This window comes from Pan troglodytes, chromosome 4 (genome assembly GCF_028858775.2).
Source record: "Pan troglodytes isolate AG18354 chromosome 4, NHGRI_mPanTro3-v2.0_pri, whole genome shotgun sequence".
In the NCBI taxonomy this organism is placed as follows: Eukaryota; Metazoa; Chordata; class Mammalia; order Primates; family Hominidae; genus Pan; species Pan troglodytes.
Window position 1 is genome coordinate 110,818,196 of NC_072402.2, and position 21,682 is coordinate 110,839,877.

A 21,682-nucleotide genomic window follows, 5' to 3' on the forward strand; every position below is an offset into this window, starting at 1 on the left:
GCAGAGCTACACATCGTCAAGAACAGACGACAATGACAACCACGAAGGACAGATCCCTCCTGAGGGAAATAAAGCACACTAGGTGGGTGGGTGAGTGATGGCTGGAAGAAGACTTTTGGCACTTAAAGTCTAGTAAAAAGGCATTCAAATGCATCTAGGACACTTTTTGAGATCTACACTCATCTTGAAATAAAAAGCAATAAATCCAATTCATGGTATGTATATAAATTCCTGAGAATATCTCTAGTTGAGGAAGAGATAAAAGTTAACATTATTTGAAGGTAACTGATATAAAAATTATACAAAACTATACCAGTTGCACAAACTTATAAAAGGTAACAGATGTGACTGGAAGAAAGGCTTTGACTAAAATGTGTCTATGTGTGCAGGCCTGTATGTGTGTGTGTGTGTAATTATCCAATGTCCATGTTGGAGTTCTTCAAACATCTAAGGATTCCTATTTAAAAAAATGACAGGATGGTATTCAATTTTCCATATCACTCAACAGGTAACTATAGATTTTACTCCAAAGAACTACTACTAATTTTTTGAGCATTTACTACGTGCCAGACATCGCCTAACCACTTTACGAGTATTATGTAATTTTTGCTTTGGGTGCTATTACTGTCCCACTTCGTGGCAGAGTAAACTGAGGCACAGAGAGGTTAGGCAACCTGCCAAAGACTCGTGGTGACTTGGCAGGTCAGGCTGTGCATGACCCAGGCAATCTGGCTCCAGAGCCCTGGTACCTAGTGTAGTGCCTCCGCACTGTGCTATTCTTAATACTGACCTCCAGAGTTGGAGAAAAGACTGAAAAGTGGGGAAGGGGACTTTTTATTTTTTGCTAGTCCACCATGAAGGGCTGGCAAGTGAGAGAAGAAAATTCATTCTAAACCACAATATGTAATTACACCAAAGACCAACAATTTCCCTCACAAAACATGCACCATCAGAATGCACACACTAAGAGCAAGTACATACCTAATTAGGACATCAGTGATAATCATCGGGGAGTGTAACCCAGGAAATTACAGGTGGCGTGGGCTTTACTGCTAAGCAAATTTCATCATGCTTCCCAGATAAAGCCTTTGCTGACTGGGATGATTTACACCTGCTGATGCAACTATGGAGACTGGCATCCGATATAGCTGCATACTGAAAATATGCTTATGCACGTGAGTTAAGACAAAATGATGTTCAGATATGAGAGGTAGTAGTGCCAGCCTTTTAATTATGACATTAGCACAAATGAAGAAGAGTTGATAACATTCAAAAATAGTAATTTCTTCCATATTTTTCAAATGAGGAAGAGTTGATAACATTCAAAAATAGTAATTTCTTCCGTTTTATATAATGGCTACTAAGAATACTTACAAATGGATTAAAAACCAAATGATGTACACATCCTGAGCTCGTTGAAGGATAGAAGAGCAAGTTATTTACAAGGTCTTTTTTATGGCTAAGGGAGCAAGAGCAATGGTGAAGGATGATGAGACCCACTAGATGTATTTTTCCCTTTTTTTTTTTTTTTTTTTTTTTTGAGACGGAGTCTCCTTCTGTCGCCCAGGCTGGAGTGCAGTGGTGCGATCTTGGCCCACTGCAACCCCCGCCTCCCAGGTTCAAGCGATTCTCCTGCCTCAGCCTCTCAAGTAGCTGGGACTACAGGCACACAGCACCATGTCTGGCTAATTTTTGTACTTCTAGTGGAGACGGGAGTTTCATCATATTGGCCAGGCTGGTCTTGAACTCCTGACCTTGTGATCTGCCTGCCTCGGCCTCCCAAAGTGCTTGGATTACAGGCGTGAGCCACCGTGCCTGGCCATTATTTTTCCCCTTCTAAGTCAACTTTATCTGTGTACAAAATTAGCAGTCAGAGCACAACTAGAAAACAAGCTTCTAATATTGCCAAGACCAAGAAAGAGAGTCAAGTAAGTCTAGTAATTCAAAGTGAAGTTCAGAGGGAAGTGTTTGATTGAGGAATTCATTGCTTCACCCCCAGTCCAATCACAGATCAAACTCACAGCCAAACACAGAAGTGCTTGTGGGTTCCTGGGATTAAACACTTCATCTTGGAAAAACTGAGGCTTTAACAATTCTGCCGAACATTTCTATCCTGAAACATTGGCTCCTTCAGTAATGGATACATGTCCTAAACAAAATGGTACTCACACTAGGTCAGGCCCTAGGGTGAATAGCAGGAGTCACACATACACATCTGTAAACACAGAGACACACACATAACATGCACACTTAAACAGATGCACATACACACATACATATATGCACACAATGTACAAGATATGGCTATTTTAACTTCAATAAGTCTGCACCAGGAGAGATGACATTCTATACTAAATTCAGTATAAGTAAATGAGAGCAGGTACAATAAAGCTAAATAAAATTTTATAGAAAAAAATTAAAAGCGTAAAATTCCATTTTTTTTTTCAAATTCTAAAGCTATTAGTTTATCCTAAAGAACATTTTAATTGAGCTTAGAAAAGATGTGCTTACCCTGGAAAGTTTAGAATCACTGCCCCGACGTAATTTTATCAACCAGTCAGATTTAAGATTCCAGAGAAAAGTGTTTGTTTTTTTTTTTTTAATCTTACCTCTATACCTTAGCAATTTCGAACTACTTTCAAGAAGGACTTCATAACAGGAAAGAGACAGTGATTCCCAAGATTACAAATGCCACAAAATTCTCACGGTGCCCCTGGTGCTATACACCAGCCTCTCTCAGCCCCATGCCCAGGAAGGGCCTGACCATTATGGATGCAGCATGCTCACCCTCCTCCGGAGCCGGTCCCGCTCTTCCCGGATGGCATTCATGGTGGCCTTAGTCCGGTTCAGTTCTTCCTCTTTGCTACACAGCATGGCAGTCAGGCTCTCATTCTCTTCCCTCAGCCCAGCCAGCTCCTTCTCCCACCGAGACCTCTCTTCAGCCAGGTTGGGATACAGGTCCCGGCCAAGCACCCCCTCAATCTCCTCGACTGTCTGTAAAATACAGCCCCAAAGAAAAGTCAAGTAAGTTACCTTGGAGAAAGGGGATAGGAAGAAAATAGGCTGAACAGGAATAAATGTCCATAGAGGAGTGTGTTCTAGAACCACTTTGTTATAAATAGTGATCATGACTACAGACACCCCAAAGTTATCCTGTCTCCAATTTCAGATGAGGCTCTGTCACTTGCCTGGGGTACAGTCTGTGTTACCCGGCAACCTTCAGAGTAAGAAAAACAGTGAGTCCTCTCCTGGCAGCTGAGTCTGTCTGTGGCGCTAGCTGACACATCCACACAATGCTTATTTCCTTCACTTGAGTTCCAGAGTTGGTGGATACACACAACCAGGCAGAAGGCCATTTAGTGATCCTGGTAATGTGAGGACAAACATGAGGTTGTAAACTGCATACAAAATCTAACTTGAAGTTTCCTAAATTATAGGCCTCCCACGTGCCAACTCAGCGATAAGATAGGTCACATTACCATTTCCAGCTTTTAGTGCCACATCCAAATTCAGATGGTGCAAATGAGGTTCAGTCTCAAGATGTGAAAGACAAAAATAAACCTCATTGACACAGAAAAGAGGAAGCTCATTGTGGAGATTTCTAAGACAGCAGGGATTAAATTAATAATACAGCTTCAAAATTTAAAGGAAAATCTTAGTAGCACATAGTTTTAAAAAATTCATTTAAAAACATTTAATGAAGAAGAAACATGCATATTAGGAAAAAAAGGAAGAAGTCATTCTGCTTACTCTTATAAACTGTTCATTCACATTTACTGTCCTTTGAAAAAGGAAGCACAAGCCAGTGGATAATGAAACAAGAGGGAGAATTACTATGAAGAGGTAGAAGGCAGTGAAGAGATGGAATAAGAAACAGAAGGCTGGCCGGGTGCAGTGGCTCACGCCTGTAATCCCAGCACTTGGGAGGCCCAGGCGGGTGGATCACCTGAGGTCAGGAGTTCAAGACCAGACTGACCTCAGGTGAAACCCTGTCTCTACTAAAAATACAAAATTTAGCCAGGCGTGGTGGCGCGCGCCTGTAATCCCAGCTACTTGGGAGGCTGAGGCAGGAGAATCGCTTGAATCTGGGAGGTGGAGGTTGCAGTGAGCTGAGATCATGCCACTGCACTCCAGCCTGGGCGACAGAGCAAGACTCCGTCTAAAAAATAATAATAAAAAGAATAAAGAAAAGAAAAGTACATCACTCTTGGATGCTCATGTTGGTTCTCAAATCTTGCTGCCCCTTTTCCCATGTGCTGCTTTGTCCTTCCTTTAAATCTGGAGACTCTCATCCTACTGGGTTCTGCTCCAGACCCTGTGGCTTTGTCCCTAGCTGGTTGGTAGAGGCCCTTGGCCTCCTCCTTCCCTCTCAACTCCGAGGTTGGGGCTAGACCCAAGTTGACATTACAATCAAATATAGGGCCCAGGAGATTCCAGAGAAAGAAACACCAGCAATTGCTTCTCCCTGCCCTGAACCACATCAACTACATATTTGCAATTGAGATGAAGAAAGATGGAAAACCAGCAGTGTTACAAACATGCATCATGGTTTACCTTGTGACACCACAGTTCTTTTGTGCAATCCAGGATTCCTACTTATAGAAACTTGGGCCTGCATTTTCTCTTTACGGGCTCCTCCTAGACTTTTAAATTTGAATTGCTATGCCCAGGTCACTAAGTTACGTTGAAGGAATATAAAGATACCAGAGGCCTAGTATCAGTAAGCCTTGACTTTCCCATCATTCACAATGAGTTTGTGCAGATGCAACAAATTCCTGTCACCATCTCAAACAGCAAGAGGAATTGATGAATGGACTCCTGAAATCATATTCTAGAGGCCTTAGAGCTTTAACAAAACTTCCAAGCTAAACTTACAGCTTACGACTGGCTCTATGATGAACCACTCTTAAATGACGTGGTTCAATACTAGCAGTCGAATGGTTTCCAAGTAAATTGTCCTTTTTACCGCAAAGCCAGTGAACCTGACTGCTGACATCATGACTTTTTCTGAAATAATTCAGCCCAACCAAAATTTCTAGAGCCCCCGCTTCTACACCGTGGCCCAATCTATTGTATGGCTCTCATGGAAACATTCATCCCTAGTAAGTATTTAAGAAAACTGCACTTCAAGAGAAGGATTGGACCATTTCCCTTTCAGAACCTCAAAGGGCCTCACAGAGGGTGAGGAAGGTCTACCTTAATAGCCAGGTCACAGTGCTCGCTGGCCGTGGTGAGCTGCTCAATGTGCCTGTCCACCTCGGCCACGGAGAGGCTGCAGCTGCTCTTCTTCCTGCCGCAGACGACATTCTCCAGCCCTGTCAGCACCCTCTGCAGTTCTGAGTTCAGGTCACTGCAGTTGTCTGTGAGTGAATGAAGACAAAATGTGTTACACAGGGCAACAAATGCTGTTTTGCTTACCATGAGGGACTCATTCAGGTAATGGGATGGCAATGGAGCCTGACATTTCAAAGTTCAACACCAGCCAGCCTAACCTCACAGGCACTGCCTCTGAGGCTTGGAGCCAATGCAAAGCTCTTTTTATTAAGGAGTTTCAGATGATGGTCATTTTCTGAATTCTCTTGTCTTTCACTCAAAGCAGCCACATCTTGAGTTTCTTTAGTAAGAACAAAGAAATGCCCAGAAGAGGCTGCTGGCACCTCCAGAGCCTCTGGTCAACCTGTCTGCTCAGTCATTCAGACAAGCACTAACTGCAGAAAGATCCCATAACTTTACTAAATGTAACAAAAAGTCTCAGAATGAGCAGAGATGCTAGGTATTTTGAAAAACAGAAACTGTGTAAGAGATAGTCCTTGCCCTCAATGAGCCTAAAACCAAGAACTTTTCCATGATAGAACCAATCAATATGCTCCACTGTTGCAATTTAATCCATGTTCTTTCATCAGGGGGAAAAATAAACTGTTCCAACAAATTCCTTATTGTTCTCCACATAAGGCAACCAATTCTAATAATTTGATTTTGACTTAAAAACTTGGGTTGCTTTGAATCGCTGGACATCCAGGGCCTGGTCAGAGAAATAAAAAATAATTATAATGTGACTCAGATGTATCTTAGAAGACAATTTTGTTGGGAAAAAAACTCCCCTTAAAGTCAAATACAAATTTTGTAACCTGCTGTTTTGGATTCTGTCTATCGCCATGCCATTCAATTATTGTTGCAGGGCAGATGCTGACTGATTATATGTAATCTTTCAGAGTACATTCTTCACCTACGTCCAGCCTAACCCTGCATGAAAATTGCTCAGTGTCTTCCATTTTCTTCTTCTCTTCTGCATGCTTCTCACCACAGGTTCCATGTATAAAATGGTTGACTGCTTTTGGGACTTACCTTTGGAAGACTTCAAGAAAACTCTTGGCACAACAGGAACAGGACTTCTCAGAATGTTTTAGTCAACCTCATCTGGTTGCCTCTATTTGTAAATTACCTAAATCTAGAGAGATCAGCCTAAGGCTTTCACTCCAACCAATACACACAACTACTCTACCTACTTCTCAAACCTGTTCCTCCCCGATCTCTCCCATCTCCATGAATGGCATCCCTATCCACCCAGTTACTCAGGTGAGCTCTGAGGCAATATTCTATGCCTTTGTCTGACATACTAAATCCAATTCATCTTGTGACCACAAACTCCAAAACTTATCCTCAAACTGACCTCTTATTACCATCTCTACTGACACCATCCTGCTGTAAACCATCATCATCTCTCAACTGGACCACTGTAACAATCTCCTGCCTCTACTCTCCACGCGGTCACCAAAGTGAGCCTGCTAAAAGCGCAGATCAGAACAAGTTATTTTCCTAGTTCAAACAGTCTAATGGCTTCCCATCAACATTCATATAAAGTCCCAACTCCTTACCAGAGCCTGTAAAACTCTGCATGATCAAGACTGATGTGCTCAGTTCAGGCTGCACCATGTCCCTGGGGAGCTTTTATAAACTACGGATGCCCAGGCCCCACCCCAGACCAATTAAATCACAATCTCTGGGGGTGGGGCTTGCATAATGGCAACTTTAGGTTCCTCAGGTAATTCTAACGTGCAGTCAGAGTGAGAACCACTGATCTGATCTTGCCTCACCCATCCACCTTCCCCTGTTCACTATGCCCCATTCACACTCCTTCCCCTCATTCACTATGCCCCATTCACACTCCTTCCCCTCATTCACTATGCCCCATTCACACTCCTTCCCCTCATTCACTATGCTCCATTCACACTCCTGGCCTTCTTTTTTTCCCCTGGAATATGCCAAACTCCTGTCTGCTCCACAGGTTCCTTTTCCTTTGCTGTTTCCTTTGTCTAGGCTGATTTTTTAAAATTTTAATTAAAAAAAAATACAACCTTTTTAGAGACAGGGTCTTGCTCTGTTGCACAGGCTGGAGTACAATCCTGTGGAGTACAGGCAGGGGTACAATCCTAGCTCACTAAAGCTTTAAACTCTTGGGTTCAACCTATCGTCCCACCTCAGCCTCCCAAGTAGCTGGGACTACAGGTACACATGACCACAATCAGCTCATATTTTTATTTTTGTGTAGAGACAGGGTCTATGTTGCCTGTCTCAAACTTTTGGCCATAAGCGATCCTCCTGCCACAGGCTTCCAAAGTCCTGAGATAACTGACATGAGCCACCATGCCTGGCCAACCGAATTTCTACATATTGTTCAGCTCTCAGCTCAAATGCTATCTCCCCAACAACCTCTTCCCTATCTGAAGCATGGAGTTTCACCTCCTCCCTTGCCCATTCCCTATCTTCTTATCCTATTTTTTTCATGGCAATTATCACTATCTGATCTGACTTACATGTTTGTTTTCTCTCCTCTACTAAACGTAAGTTCCAGGAAAGAAGGGACTTTGATCTTCCTCACCATTTGTATCTCCAACAGAGAATAGGGTAGGCGGTCAAACATTATTTTTTAAATGGGCAAAGAGAAACACCACATCATCATTTATTTAATAGACAGGAAGGCTATAAACAGACTCAATAGCAGCATGTTTTTCTTTTTTCTTTTCTTTTTTTTTTTTTTTTTTGAGCTCTGTCTCCCAGGCTGGAGTGCAGTGGTGCAATCTCAGCTCACTGCAACCTCCACCTCCCGGGTTCAAGTGATTCTCCTATCTCAGCCTCCCGAGTAGCTTGGATTACAGGCATGCGCCACCACACCTAGCTAATTTTTATATTTTTAGTGGAGACGGGGTTTCACCATGTTGGCCAGGCTAGTCTCGAACTCCTGACCTCAGTGTTTTTGTTCCTTGTTATGGACCTCGACCTGAGCTGCTAAGAACTAGGATGCTCATCACTGCAGAGGCCCTCTGGAGATGGAGGCAGGTGGACACCAACTGGAGGCAAAGGACCCAAGTGAGGAGCAGAACAACTCAGAGACCACACCAACCAGCCTCTGAATGACCACGTACCCTCTGGTGCAGGTCTCCTGGTATCCAGGGCTGGTGCGATCCACTGTCCTGAGTTATGTGCATTAAGTGCTCATGAGTGAGATGTTCATGAAATATTCAGACATTCTGTGCTGACTTCCCTAGCGCAGGTCCACCTGATGCAATAATGACACTGGACATGTCTGCTGAGGGGCTCTCACAGCAGAGCTGGAGTGGTGGCAACAGGCTGCTTCCAGAGGGTGCTGAGTTACAGGCAGCAGGAAGATGGGCTAGGCATGTGACCAGTATTTCCTTCTCATACTTAAATTGGGCAGTTGCCGAGCCCTGACTCAGGCCAGAGCAGAGTGCAAAGATGAATAAGAGACTGACCTTAACTGTGAGAGACCCCCAGAAGTACAAGGCCACTGCCCCATCTCTCTGCTGCCCACCACTACTGTAAGGAAAGTAGCCATAGAGGCCAGGTGCAGTGGCTCACTCCTGTAATCACAGCACTTTGGGAGGCCAAGGTGGGTGGATCACCTGAGATCAGGAGTTCAAGATTGGCCTGGCCAATATTGTGAAACCCTGTCTCTACTAAAAATATAAAAATTAGCCAGGTGTGGTGGCGCACGCCTGTAATGGAGGCTGAGGCAGGAGAATCACTTGAACCCAGGAGGTGGAGGTTGCAATGAGCTGAGATTGCACTCCAGCCTAGGCAACAGAGCAAGACGCAACACTCTATCTTAAAAAAAAAAAAAAGAAAAAAGAAAGGAAAGTGGCCAGGTGTGGTGGCTCATGCCTATAATCCCAGCACTTTGGGAGGCTGAGGCGGGCGGATCACGAGGTCAGGAGTTTGAGACCAGCCTGACCAACATGGTGAAACCCTGTCTCTACTAAAAATACAAACATTAGCAGGGCATAGTGGTGCGCGCCTGTAATCCCAGCTACTCAGGAGGCTGAGGCAGGAGAATCGCCTGAATCCGGGAGGTGGAGGTCGCAGTGAGCTGAGATCGAGCCATTGCACTCCAGCCTGGGCAACAGAGCGAGACTCCATTTCAAAAAAAAAAAAAAAAAAAAAGGGAAGTAACCATAGATAACACAGTGCAGACACAAGGCAGAGAGGTGGCAAGATGTGAGGTCATTTACACTGATGCACAGACTCTAAAGAATATCTACCCTTCAAACCAAGGAGGGCTACACATACTTTCTTTGGTCACAGGAAGCTGAATGTATAAAAACACAGGTGAGGTGATGAACCCCACAAACTCCAGTTTGTGCTGCAGAGCTCTGCACTGTGGCTTCACACAGGCCCATCAGTGACCAGTTGGCACTTGGCTGTCCATTGCTATTTTTCCCTGTTTGGAGCCTCACAGGAGGACGAGGAGACTGGGCCGCCTGGAGCAGCTATTCTGTGTCCCCTGTCAAGGTACTACGTCAAGGTATCAAGCACTTATCACCACTCACTGCCAGCATCTACATGGCTCCAGACAGAACTGTCTTTCAGAGTCTGTGGCATAAGGTGCCACAGTAGGTCCTAAGTATAGGAGTAGAGTTGCTGGATCATATGGTAATTCTATGTTTAACAAAAACAACGAAAAGCAGTGACTCAAATAATCGTACCCCGATGTTCATAGCGGCATTATTCACAGTAGCCAAAAGGTGGAAGTAGCCCAGGGGTACACTGACAGATGAAGGAACAAAATGTGGTCTCTTAATACAATGTAATTTTATTCAGCCTTAAAAAAGAAATAAAATTCTTTTACATGCTACAACATGAACCTTGAAAACATTATACTAATTAGAATAAATCAGACACAACATGACAAATATTTCCACTAATACAAGGTATCTAGAAGACGCAAATGCAGAGACAGGAGATAAAGTTTACCAGGGGTGGGGGTGATGCGAGAATAGGGAGTTATTGCTTAACGGGTACAGAGTTTATGTTGGCATGAAAATGTCCTGGAAATGGGTGGTGGTGATGGTCACACTAACTCTGTGAATGCCACTGAACTGTACACTTAGAAATGATTACCATGGTAAATTTCATGTTTGTTACCACAATAAATATAATAAATGTATATGAGTGAGTAAAATGAGGAGATATAAGCAAATAGGCAGATATGAAACAGAAAACGGTAACCTTCAAGAATGGTAGCACATTCAGAAAGGATTTGAAGTACTGTAATTTAATTTAAAAAAATTTTCCCCTGTGGGTTGGAGAGCAAGAGAAGGAAGAAAGAGATATGGGAAGTCTAAGGACAAGGGGGAGTAATGTACTCTTTAGAAAAACCCTGGCCCCCACTGCCATGCAACTCCATGAAGGGCAGCTGAGGCAGGCCCACTGGCTTTCTCCCTCAGCCTCTGCTGTACTTTATTTTTTTATTTTAAAAATCTTTTTTTTTTTCTCCAGAGACAGGATCTCATTACATTGCCCAGGCTAGGACCGAACTCCTAGGCTCAATGAATCCGCCCACCTCAGCTCCCCAAGTAGCTGGGATTACAGGCGTGAGCTACCTGTGCTGTGCTTTATGCATCAAAGGAAACTGTTCTACATCCAGGAGACAGAGAGGAGGCCTTTGGTAGCAAATACACATTCCTTTAAGTTTATCTGTACTGTGCCCCTTTCTAAAGAAGAATTTGAGGTTGCTTATCACAAGCAGCCACAAATAAGGGGAAAACACGGTGACTGGATCAGGGAAAGGCTGGGAGCAAACGGAGGCTGACACAGCTGAGGGCTGACTCCTCCAGCTAGCCTTGAGCATCCTGGCATCCTGAGCAAATATGAATTATCTCCTGACAGAAAGGAGGAAGCATTCCGGTTTCACAAGGGAGACAAGGTGTTTTTGGCAACAGACGCTAGAAGGATTTAGGTACACGGTACTTCATACGTGGTGTGAAGTGATGTGATGCCAGTCTCCTCAGCCAGTTTCACACATATGTGGATTTCATATGGTTTCTTCTTATGTTAACCTTCAGTTAAAATTAAAGTTGTAGACCATTTAAAGCACAAGGTAAAGGGAACTCTGGGGAGTGCTAAGCTCACGTAATCTTGGCACTCAGTCTTCAAAGCTGTCTGATAAGACTGAACAGGACCCAGAAGACTGGATGGAATGGACCTCTCCCTTTGGCCAGCAGATGCAAACCAGCCACCTGCAGCCAAAGATGTGCTTGCATATGGGATAGGGCTATGGTGTCTGGCATGGCCTTTTTTTTAATTTTTAAAACAGTTTTTGAGTTAACTGTCAACATTTTAAAAATTGTTAAAATTTATGGCTATCCTTGTAAAATGAGAAGATCTGGCAATGCGGGGCCCAGCTTCTCGACCACAGCCATGTGCAGAGGGGCCAGCCGCAGACCCCAGGACTCAGCACGCCCAACCCACGGTGCTCCTCTGCTCTGCCCGCCTCCACCCAAGTCCATGGCTCCTCCTGCCCTTTTCCTCTTTTCTAAATGCAATTTTCCTCAGTTGGCCTCCTGATAAGAGCTCAATAATACACAGCTCAGGTTATATTTTTCTAAGGAGAACCAGAGCCTTAGGTTTTTATGTTGCTGTTTGGGGAAAGATCCACATATGGCAGGTCCTCAAATAACATTTTGTTCAACATCGTCTCATTATAACATAGACGAGGAGGGAAACAGGGATTCCCAGCTGGGGCCACTGTCTGTGTGGAGTTTGTACATTGTCCCCTCCCCATGGCTGTGTGGTTTACCTTTGGGTATTCCAGTTTCCCCTACACCCCAAAGCTCAGCACGTTAGGTTCATTGGTGTGTCTAAATAGTCCCAGTCAGAGAGAGACAGAGACAGAGACAATGAATGCGTGTGCCCTGCGATGGGATGGCACCTGGCCAGGGTGGGTTCCCATCCAGCACCCTGAGCTCCCGGGATAGGCCTCAGCTACCTGCGACACTGACCTGGAATAAGGGGTTAAATAATTATCTCCCTTATTTTTATTAATCTGCCTTAAATGTACATATAGCTCAAGTTTATTCCCACATTTAATATTAGAAGTGCTTTGGGTCTCTATTTAGAAATTCACTAACGTTTCAGTGACCACAAATACACTACAGGAACTTAACTCTTGATTATATCAATTAACCATAAAACTGGTATCGTTACACGTCATTTCATTTAAAGTTGCATTTTCCAGGAACCTATCAACGACGTTGAGGACTTACTATACTTTGGAAATCTGGAAAGGAGGTAAGAGGACATTCATGGCTGTGAAAACTAAGAATCCTAATGAGCCTTCTGGCTTAGTTAAACACACACCAGTGGACAAAGCTGGTTTTCTTCTTTCTTACTCAGGATCAGCTATGCCTATGCCCAGAGTTGACACCATTAACTACGGCAGAGTTGGTTCATTTTGAATCAGGTGTTAAAAGTTGCTTTTTTAAACAAACAAGCCCTGTAAAAATCCTAACTCAAATAAAGGGCAGCTCCAACAGGTGAGATGTTACAAACATCTCCCCTGGTCCACCTGATTCCAACCAAGCAGTCCCCTCTTTACCAGAATGACTTTGCTCCAAAGTATGGTCCCAGATTCCAAAACCACGTGTTCCTGGGGATCGGTACTTGCTTCACACTAGTGGTTAGGTATTTGCCTAGTTTGGAAGCCTTCCATGCTGGGTCTTTATTAAGCTTTGCCTTTGATAGGGCTTGGGTTTGTGTCCCTGCCCAAAAACCATCCTGAATTGTAATTGCCAATGTTGGAGGAGGGGCTTGTTGGGAGGTGACTGGATCATGGGGGCAGACTTCTCCCGTGTTGTTCTCGTGATAGTGAGTTCTCATGAGACCTGGTTGTTTAAAAGTGTGTAGCACCTCCCCTTTCTCTCTTTTTCCTCCTTCTCTGGCCATGTAAGATGTGCTTGCTTCCCCTTCACCTTCTGCCGTAATTGTAAGTTTCCTGAGGCCTCCCCAGTCATGCTTCCTGTGCAGCCTGTGGAACTGTGAATCAATTAAACCTCTTTTTTAAATAAATTACCCAATATCAGGTAGTTCTTTATAGCAGTGTGAAAACGGACTAATACAGCCTTGAAATCTCATTTTCCAGGAAGCCTTCCCAGCCCTTTGGCACTCAGCCCTAAAAGTTGATGATTTCATTCATTCAACAGTGTGTTCCCAGAGACTCACAGTGCTGGGCATGTCCCAGAGACTCACAGTGCTGGGCATGGAACATGTGCTCTACAGACACTGGATGAGATTAACATGTAAAATAAATGGAAGACTTTTTATAAGCCAACTTTTTAAAGTCCCAAGTTTTTGTTAATTTACTTGTTAATCCAGTGTCAAATTTAAAACATATCAAATGACATTATCACAGCCTGCTAATAAGGCAGAAAGCTTTCAATTAAGATCCCCAAGATAGAAAGCTGTCAGTGAAGTTAGAGACATAAGTCACAGAGAATTTTAGCCAGGCTAAGAAACAGAAGCAGCTGTAGGCCTGCTACGATGTGGGCTGTAGCAGGACTGGCCATTCACCATATCCCTGCCACCTTCTGAGGGCCAGTGCACACCACCCACCCTTCTTTTCTGACTGGGCACACACCATGCCTGGTAAAGCAATTCAAAGTGGGAGAAAGACCTACAGATTCTTTCAGCATCAACACAGACTTTCTGTAAAGGCAAGATGTTATATCCCAGGGATGTAATAGTTCAGATCTTGTTGTAGCTCTACGGCTGAAACCAGGAGGGCTGTTGCTTTCTTTTGAGCATTCCTCTGTACTCTGCATACAGCAAGGCCCTCTTTAATTCCATCGAGGAACAAACACAAACTGAACAAAGTAACACAGAAAATTAGAAAACAGAATAGTCAACTTTTAGGGTTGAACACCAAAGAGAAGACTGAAGGGTCTGGGAGGAAGGGAGAAAGAGTATCCACAGAGGTTACCCCTTGCTTTGTGTCCCACGTTGCCTCTGTCTACCTAAGACAAGAGGACTTATGAGAACAATGTTGTGGTAGTTTAAAAACTCCTCAGTATCACCTATAATGGACAAACTGACATTAGGAACCTCCCGCTGCAACAGGGTAATGAGGACCATAACCCACATATGTTCTTGCAAAAAAAAAAAACAAAAAAAAAGCTAACCTCAAGTCTTGTAAGAAAACAATCAGATCATCAGATTGAGGGACATTCTATGATACCACTAACCTGATAACACTAACCTGACGTCCTCAAAATGGCAATGTCACAAGAGACAAAACAGCAGGAGGGAGGATCTGTTCTAGATTAAAGGAGAGTCAAAAGACATGAAAACTAAATATAATGTGTGAGCCTTGACTGGATCTGGGACTAAACAAAAGCAACCAAGGACATTAATAGGACAATTGGGGAAATTTGAATATGGATTGTGGACTGTCAATGCTTCATCAGTGGTAAAATTCTCAGGGGTGATGAAGGTACTGTGTTTATTATAGGAGAAGGTTCCTTCTTAAGAGGTTTACACATATGCCTTTAGGGGGTGAAGCATCATGGCATCTGCAACTTTTAAATGGCTTAGAAAAAAACGTATACACAAACACAAATGGGAGGAAGAGAGAGAAAAAAATCAAAATGTGGCAAAATGTTAACAATTGGTTGATTAAGATGAGTGGTTTATGGAGGTTTGTTTTACCTTTTCTGTAAGTTTGAAGATTTTTAAAATAAAAAGTTGAGAAAACACATACTTCAACATTCTAGGCAAGAAGGTCTCACATGGTCTGGATATGCTGCAGTGGAGATTTAACACGGAGAGCGCAAGATGACTGATTCTCAGTGCAGCCACCAGAACTGGAGAGCTCTCCTGTAAGTGTGTCTTCCACATCCAAATGATCACCAAGTACACAGGCACAAGCTGACAGGGACAGGAGGCAGAGAAATTCTAGGCAGAAAAGGGCAGGGTCCCTGGCGAAGCCCCACCCTGAAGCCTATAACCATGGCCCAAAGTGAGAACATGCAACCTTTTTTCCCCACTGAAATGCTGCCTTTTCAAAAATCACCCATGGCCTACCCCGCCCCCCATCCTATACCCATAAAAACTCTGACCCGACTGGCAGAGAGCAGAGAAGGGAAGAAGAGGAGAAGCAGCTGGATGTCAGAGACTGTGGTTTGATGTCAGAGAGCAGCAGCTTGACTTCAGAGCGATGGCTTGACACCGTTGCTTCGGAGACGAGTCTGGCTGGGGACAGCCAGAATCCAGGGGAAGATTACCTTCCCGTTCCATCCCCCTTCCAGCTCCCCTTCCTGCTGAGAGCCACTTTTATTGGCAATAAAATCCTCTGTATTCACCACCCTTCAATTCTTCATACGACCTGATTTTTCCTGGATGCCAAACAAGAGTTTGGGTGCCAAGGGCACAGATGCTAAAGGGTGCCACACTGACCCTCTGCCTTCAGTGGTGGAGAGCAACTGCCTCACATGAAAAGGCAGAGGGCCCACTGAGCTGCTTAACACTTAAGCTGTCCACGAACAGCAAAGCAAAAAGAGCACTGTAACACATGCCCTCTGGGGCTTTGGGGGTCACAGATCCTCCCCCTCGAGACGCTACTGTGGGGCCATCACGGAGTTTTGCTCCTGCTGGTGCTCAAAAGCACTTGTTCCGGCCCCTGCACACACTCACCTGTGTGCTCCTCCTCCCTTGAGGGGTTGAGAGCTGCAGGCTGAGTAAGCGAGGCACCCCTGTCACGAGGCCTGAGAAGGGGTCAAGGAAAATTTCCTATTTCAAAGTCAGGGTGGGGGACCTGAGAAGCGGAAGACGCCACCCCACCACATTCTGACTATAGATCTCTGTTTCTTTTCTCAAAGCAATCGAGGCTGCATTTTCAGGACTTCTATTTTAGTAAAATCTTACCAGCTGGGGATTTGTTTTCATTTTCACTGTTGTCACTTTAGATTTCTGACACAGTTTGTTTCTGTGAAACAACAAACTTGGTCATAAATATGAAGGGATAAGGAAGATAACCTAACATCAACTCCAGGAAGCTGTCCTCCAGGACTGCGAGCCTCTACTGACCTTGGTGCCCATCTAGGATCCCCTGCTCTGCTCTGTTATGCACCCCCACATAACTCCTAGCCATCCACCTCCAGCCTCGGTGGCAGAAAAGTTCTGTCACTGGTTTCTGCCAGAACTTTTCTGCCAGAAAAGTTCTGTTTCACACATATGTGAAAAAAAGTTCAAATCTACATATAATCATTTTACTTATTTGACTATTGATCACCTGAATTGGCACAGCTTTAAAATAAGAATGATACTCAGTTTTGCAGAGGATGAGAGGAAATCTTTGGGGTAGAGAAGGGACAGCAACTGACAATATACAAGAAAAGACTTAATCATTCAATACCTTTGAGAAGTAATCTTGAAGAAATAGTTACAAGTATGTTTAGAGGATCAATTCCAACCCCTTCACTGTGCCTCCATGGCTCTCTATCATCACTGACCACAGCCCAGCTCTCAGGCCTCACTTCTGCCCACTCTCCCCCAGGCTCACTAACCTCCAGTCCAAATGGCCCTTTCTTAGTGCCTGGGTCACCTGCGGCAGCTCCAGATCCCCTTTAGATAGGCTGTCTCCTGCCCTTGACAGCAAACAGTGGATCCTCCATTAGCACTCATCCCAGGCCCTGTGGCCCTCATGCTAACATGAGTGAGAGGATTTCCACGCCACCAGGAGGAGGGGGAAGATGTGGTTCTGGCATCCAAATGTGATCTGCAAATTATTTTCTCATAGCAGCAATGTTCACAATGACGGCTGGGGATGCGGTAACAGCACTAGCAAGGTCCCGAAGTTATTTCCATGACAGATTACACAGGCTTTCCAAGGCTGGTTTCAGGAGCTAACACTCCTTTATTATAATGCTGGTTTTAAGAAAAATTATGTCATGAATTTCAAATAACCAAAACCAAATCAACCTTAAAAGACATGGTCTACTTAGAAAATAAAGACTGTTTATGTTATTAATAGAAGAGGAGTTCATGAATCCCAAGAATTGTGGGAGCTCATTTTGAGTAAATGCTGTAGATTAATGCCTTTCCATTTCCATCTTATACCCCAAGTCTCTTTTGGGGACTGAAAAGTTATGGAACAGCAGAATTTGGGGAAAATATTCCAAAGTAACACAAAATGAAGTAGAACAATAACCTTTCCTGCTCTCAATCCTGGTTACTCTAAGGAAGATTCTGGAATGACTTCAGGGGGTTCTCCTCAGTCACTTAGCTCTGCTACCATTTGCAGACAGGTCTTATTTGACCAGGCTCAGATCCCTAGGAGAAAACACACAGTCACCCTAGAGAGTGCTCCAGTGAATCAATGTTCAAACTGTTAACTGGTTCTCAGGGATGATCCCTATTGTGACCCTCTCCAAAGAAATTAAGTTGCCCACATAAAGAAAAGAAAAAGGTAACAAAGGGCTTGGCCTGTTACATGAACCAGTTAGAGTACAACTTTCAGTCCGGTCTAACCTTTTCAGTCTGTGGACTAGAGGATCACTGACTATCTAGCCACCTCATTCCTAGCAAAAAGTGAGTATTCGCCAGACAGCCTGCCTTACCTGTGTAAACACATTTCTCCAGGTCTGCAAAAACTGTTTTTGGCAGAGGCAGGGCTGCCTTTCCCTGCCCTGACCCTCTCTCCTCACTCTGAGTGGCTGCTTGACACTTGTAAACATTTTTTCCTGAAGCCATTAAGCCTCATCAGCCAGTAAGCCAGGAAAATCTGGCTTTAGCATCGAACATATTTCACAGTCACAACCGCACCAAAAAACCAGGTTTCATGTGGAAAATCTTCCTTGGTTGTCCTCCAAAACCTATTCATACAGAGGAAAAATCTAAGTGATCACACCAGAAAGCAAGGTATTCTATGCATAGGACACCTTGCGGGTATAAGAGTAGATTTCAACCCTAAGGGTATAAACCTCAACCCTCAGGGTATAATGGTTTGATATTTCAACCTTGAGGGTATAATAGTCTGATATTGCTAAATTCCAGAAAAATAAAAATTTCTCACCCAAAATCAGAAGAGATCTCAAAATAACAGAATGCTTCACTGGCTGTGCAAAGGCCCATACAATCAGGGATTTTGTTTGTTTTGGAAACAGTTGCTCCAGAAAAGCACTGCTGTTGCATTAACAGAGGTGGGGAAAATGGTCCACAGGAAAGGACAGCAAACATGCTGTAACATGCAGGATGCAATGAGCCTGTGTGCACACATCTGTGCTCTGCTCTCTTGCAATACCCAGAATCATTGGGTCCAAGAGTGTTGTTTCTATTTTAATATGAAGGGCTGCAAAATCTGATTGCAAATGCTTCACTGTTAAGCCAGGTGCTTGTGATCACACAGCTGCTCCCTAATTCCCCCATCAGCCCTAGAGACCTCAAAGGACTGCAGTAAGCAAATGACATCAACCACTGGCATGTCTTCCTGTTTAAACCGAGGAGTATCAAAGGAAAGCCATCTATAGAAACACAGGCGGCAACAACAAAAACAACTTCTTGGCTGTGTGGCCTTGGACAAGTGACTTACCCTCTCCAAACTTCATTATCCTGATTTTACAGATGAAGAGCCCTCCAGGGCATCCTTCCAGGTTGGGGATTAAACATGAAGGATGCATGTAAATGCTTGACACAGGGTAAGTGAGCAAAGCATGTTAGTTGGTATACCCACCCTCTCTTTTAACGGTGAGCCTTTGCCAGATGGAGGACATAAAAATTCTAAGCAATAACTCCTACCTTGGCTTTGTCCACTTAATTACCTTTATTTTCTGAACAATGTGTGACCAGGTTTGATAAGAGGTAATTTTTTTAAAAAAAACATGCAATGTGACAGAGGCTGGCACCTTTCTCTTTTATTTGACTGCTTAGTAAGTCAAAGCACTTTTTAATTGGATCGTTTATTCCTCCAGGCTTGGAAGACTGTCCAGGAACCAGCCTACTGAAGGGGCAGCTGGACTCTGATGGGTGGGTATGAAAACAAAAGAAAAGTGCTTTTTGATGAAGCGGATAGGCTGGACTTAGTCCTGTTATCTTTGGAGATCGGCAAATACACTGCAGCAAATTCTGCAGCTCAAGAAAACCTCTGGGTTGCTAATGCAGGTTTGCAAATATAGCAACTATAATGAAATGGCTACTTTTAAATGATTTCCTATAATGGTGCTTACATATGGAAGCTTTTTTCCTGTTGAAAAAATTTAATTGGAAAATGGCGAAGGAATAAGAAGAGGGAGACAGCCAGTTCCGATGAACAAACACACTGACGGCACTGTGTGAGCAGCTTTAATGAACTCCTCCTTGTTGTGCCCAAGTGTTTGTCCTCCTGGGGGATCTGGCAGAGCTGCCCCTGCCCAGTGCACCCTCCTCCTCATGGGCTCCGACCCCACTCAGTTCCCAGATTCCTGCTCGGCTGTGACCTCTGGCAAGCATTCTTCCATGCTCCTCCCCGAGGTTATCACCAGGGCCACTGCAGGCCTGCTATGGAGTCCTAACTGCACTGTGAGGTCTTCCCTGTGGACCTGTCTGCATCCTCCAAACAACTGTGAGCTTTGGGATGGGGTTCTTTCACTGCTGCTCAAGTATTTGAGTATCTCCTACGTGCAGGAACTGCTATGCTGGTAAATTAGGCAGGTGAAGTCCCTGCCCGCGTGGAGCCTGCACTCTGGCATGACAGCCAGATAAAGCTTGGTAACACACAAGGAAATGAGTACAAACACAATCCATCCTCAGGGAGTGCTCCATGCTATGAAAGAAAATGAAGCAGGGAAAGGGAAGCAAGTGGCTGCCTGAGAGTGAGGGATGAGGCATGACTCTAGAGGGGAGGGCGGGGGGCCTTTGTGGAGACAGCTGCTGAGGAAGCAGGGCTCCAGGCGGAAGGAATAGCCAGCACAGAGCCCCGGGCAGGAGAAGCAGCTCAGGCTGGAGGAACGGCAAGCCAGGAGGCCAGAGTGGCTGCAGCTGGAAGAAAAACAGGACAAATGGCCAAGGAGGCGGCCAGAAGCAGGGACCGCCCTGTTGGCTGCGTGCTGAGGAAGCTAGAAGTCACTCTAGGCTTGAAGGATTTGAGGGTGGGAGCACATTGACCTGACAGCAGATTCTGTCTTTCATCCCCAGTACCTAGCACAGCCCCAAGTGAGTTTGCTGACTAAATGAAAAAAAAAAAAAGCTTCTATGTGTGGGCAGAGAACATGTGTCAACACTGGGCAGAGAAGGTCACTCCCCTCCAGGAACTCAGTCTTCTCAGGAAAGAGGCTACCACCAGTTATAATTAACCCATGTATTTTTAAATGAGGGACGGAATGAAAAGAATGGTTTGGGAAAATGAGGATGCCCCATGGCGCAGATAGGTGGACACTGCCTTCTGTGTGAGGACCAGTGCAACAGACGCCACCTCATGTCAGGAGGTCCAAGAAGCCCCACAGGAAAGACATCCATGTAAATGTGTTTATCCTTGCAGTTCCCAAACTTATTTAATTATGGAACTTTGTTGGAGTACAGGTCATTTATTAATTCCATAAGATACAATTTGAGAGAAGTGAATGGCGGGATCAGTATAGGGCTCACACTCTACAATGATAAGCAATTTCTAGGCTGTTTAAATCTGTCTGGCTATCTAAGGCGGAAGACAGAGTCCTGAAGCTTGGGGCTGCCAGGGTTAGAGATTTATGATGCCCATATGAACTTAGCATGTTGGTATGAACTTAGCATGCTGGTATGAACTTGGCACATGCATGGTCTGGTTGCAGGGAGTTGTGTGTATTATAACATAAAGCCCGGGGTCTGGGTTCAGTTTAGTTGGGAGAAGTGTCTTCACTCCTCAACATACTTCTGCCTGGCTTAAGCTGTACCAACATACAGCTCTCAATGGCTTTGATGTATTTTATTTGGCCTTAGATGCAATCCACACGACTGATCGCTCCTTCCTTATTAGAGCCTCCTCTGCCCCACTGGCTTCCAGAATACCACTCTCCTCATTTTATTCCTTCATCTTTGGCTGGCTGACTGGTGGACTGGTTGATTACCTCATTCATTCATTCCCACTAATATCTTTAAACACATGTTATGTGCCAGGCCCTGTGATAATCTCTGAAGATATACTAGGAGATGAAACAAACATGCTTCCGCCTAGTGGAATTTAGTGGGAGAATCAGTCAAGCAAATAAATACTATTACATAATTTAAAACGTCAACGTGATAGTAAGATACAAATGGGGCAATGACAGAGTCAACAGTTATCATCTGCAAACACCCTGATGTCTCCCAGCTGCTTTTCTTCAGCCCAGGTCTCTCCTCTTGGTGTTTTATCTGAATGCCTACTGCCTTCTGAAGCACCTCCGCT

The 21,682-nt window shown here is 44.3% G+C and overlaps 1 protein-coding gene across 5 annotated transcripts in view; it reads right to left on the reverse strand.

Moving 5' to 3' along the window:
• The window catches only part of MCC (MCC regulator of WNT signaling pathway), a 463,570-nt gene that overhangs the window by 75,603 nt on the left and 366,285 nt on the right, over positions 1–21,682 (reverse strand). For all 5 annotated transcript variants that reach the window (XM_009449469.4, XM_063810572.1, XM_063810574.1 and 2 more), the window contains 2 exons: positions 5,197–5,360; positions 2,788–2,994 (listed from right to left, as the gene is read on the reverse strand). In XM_009449469.4, coding sequence (XP_009447744.3) covers positions 2,788–2,994; positions 5,197–5,360 — 371 coding nt within the window. The remainder of the gene's footprint in view (positions 1–2,787; positions 2,995–5,196; positions 5,361–21,682) is intronic.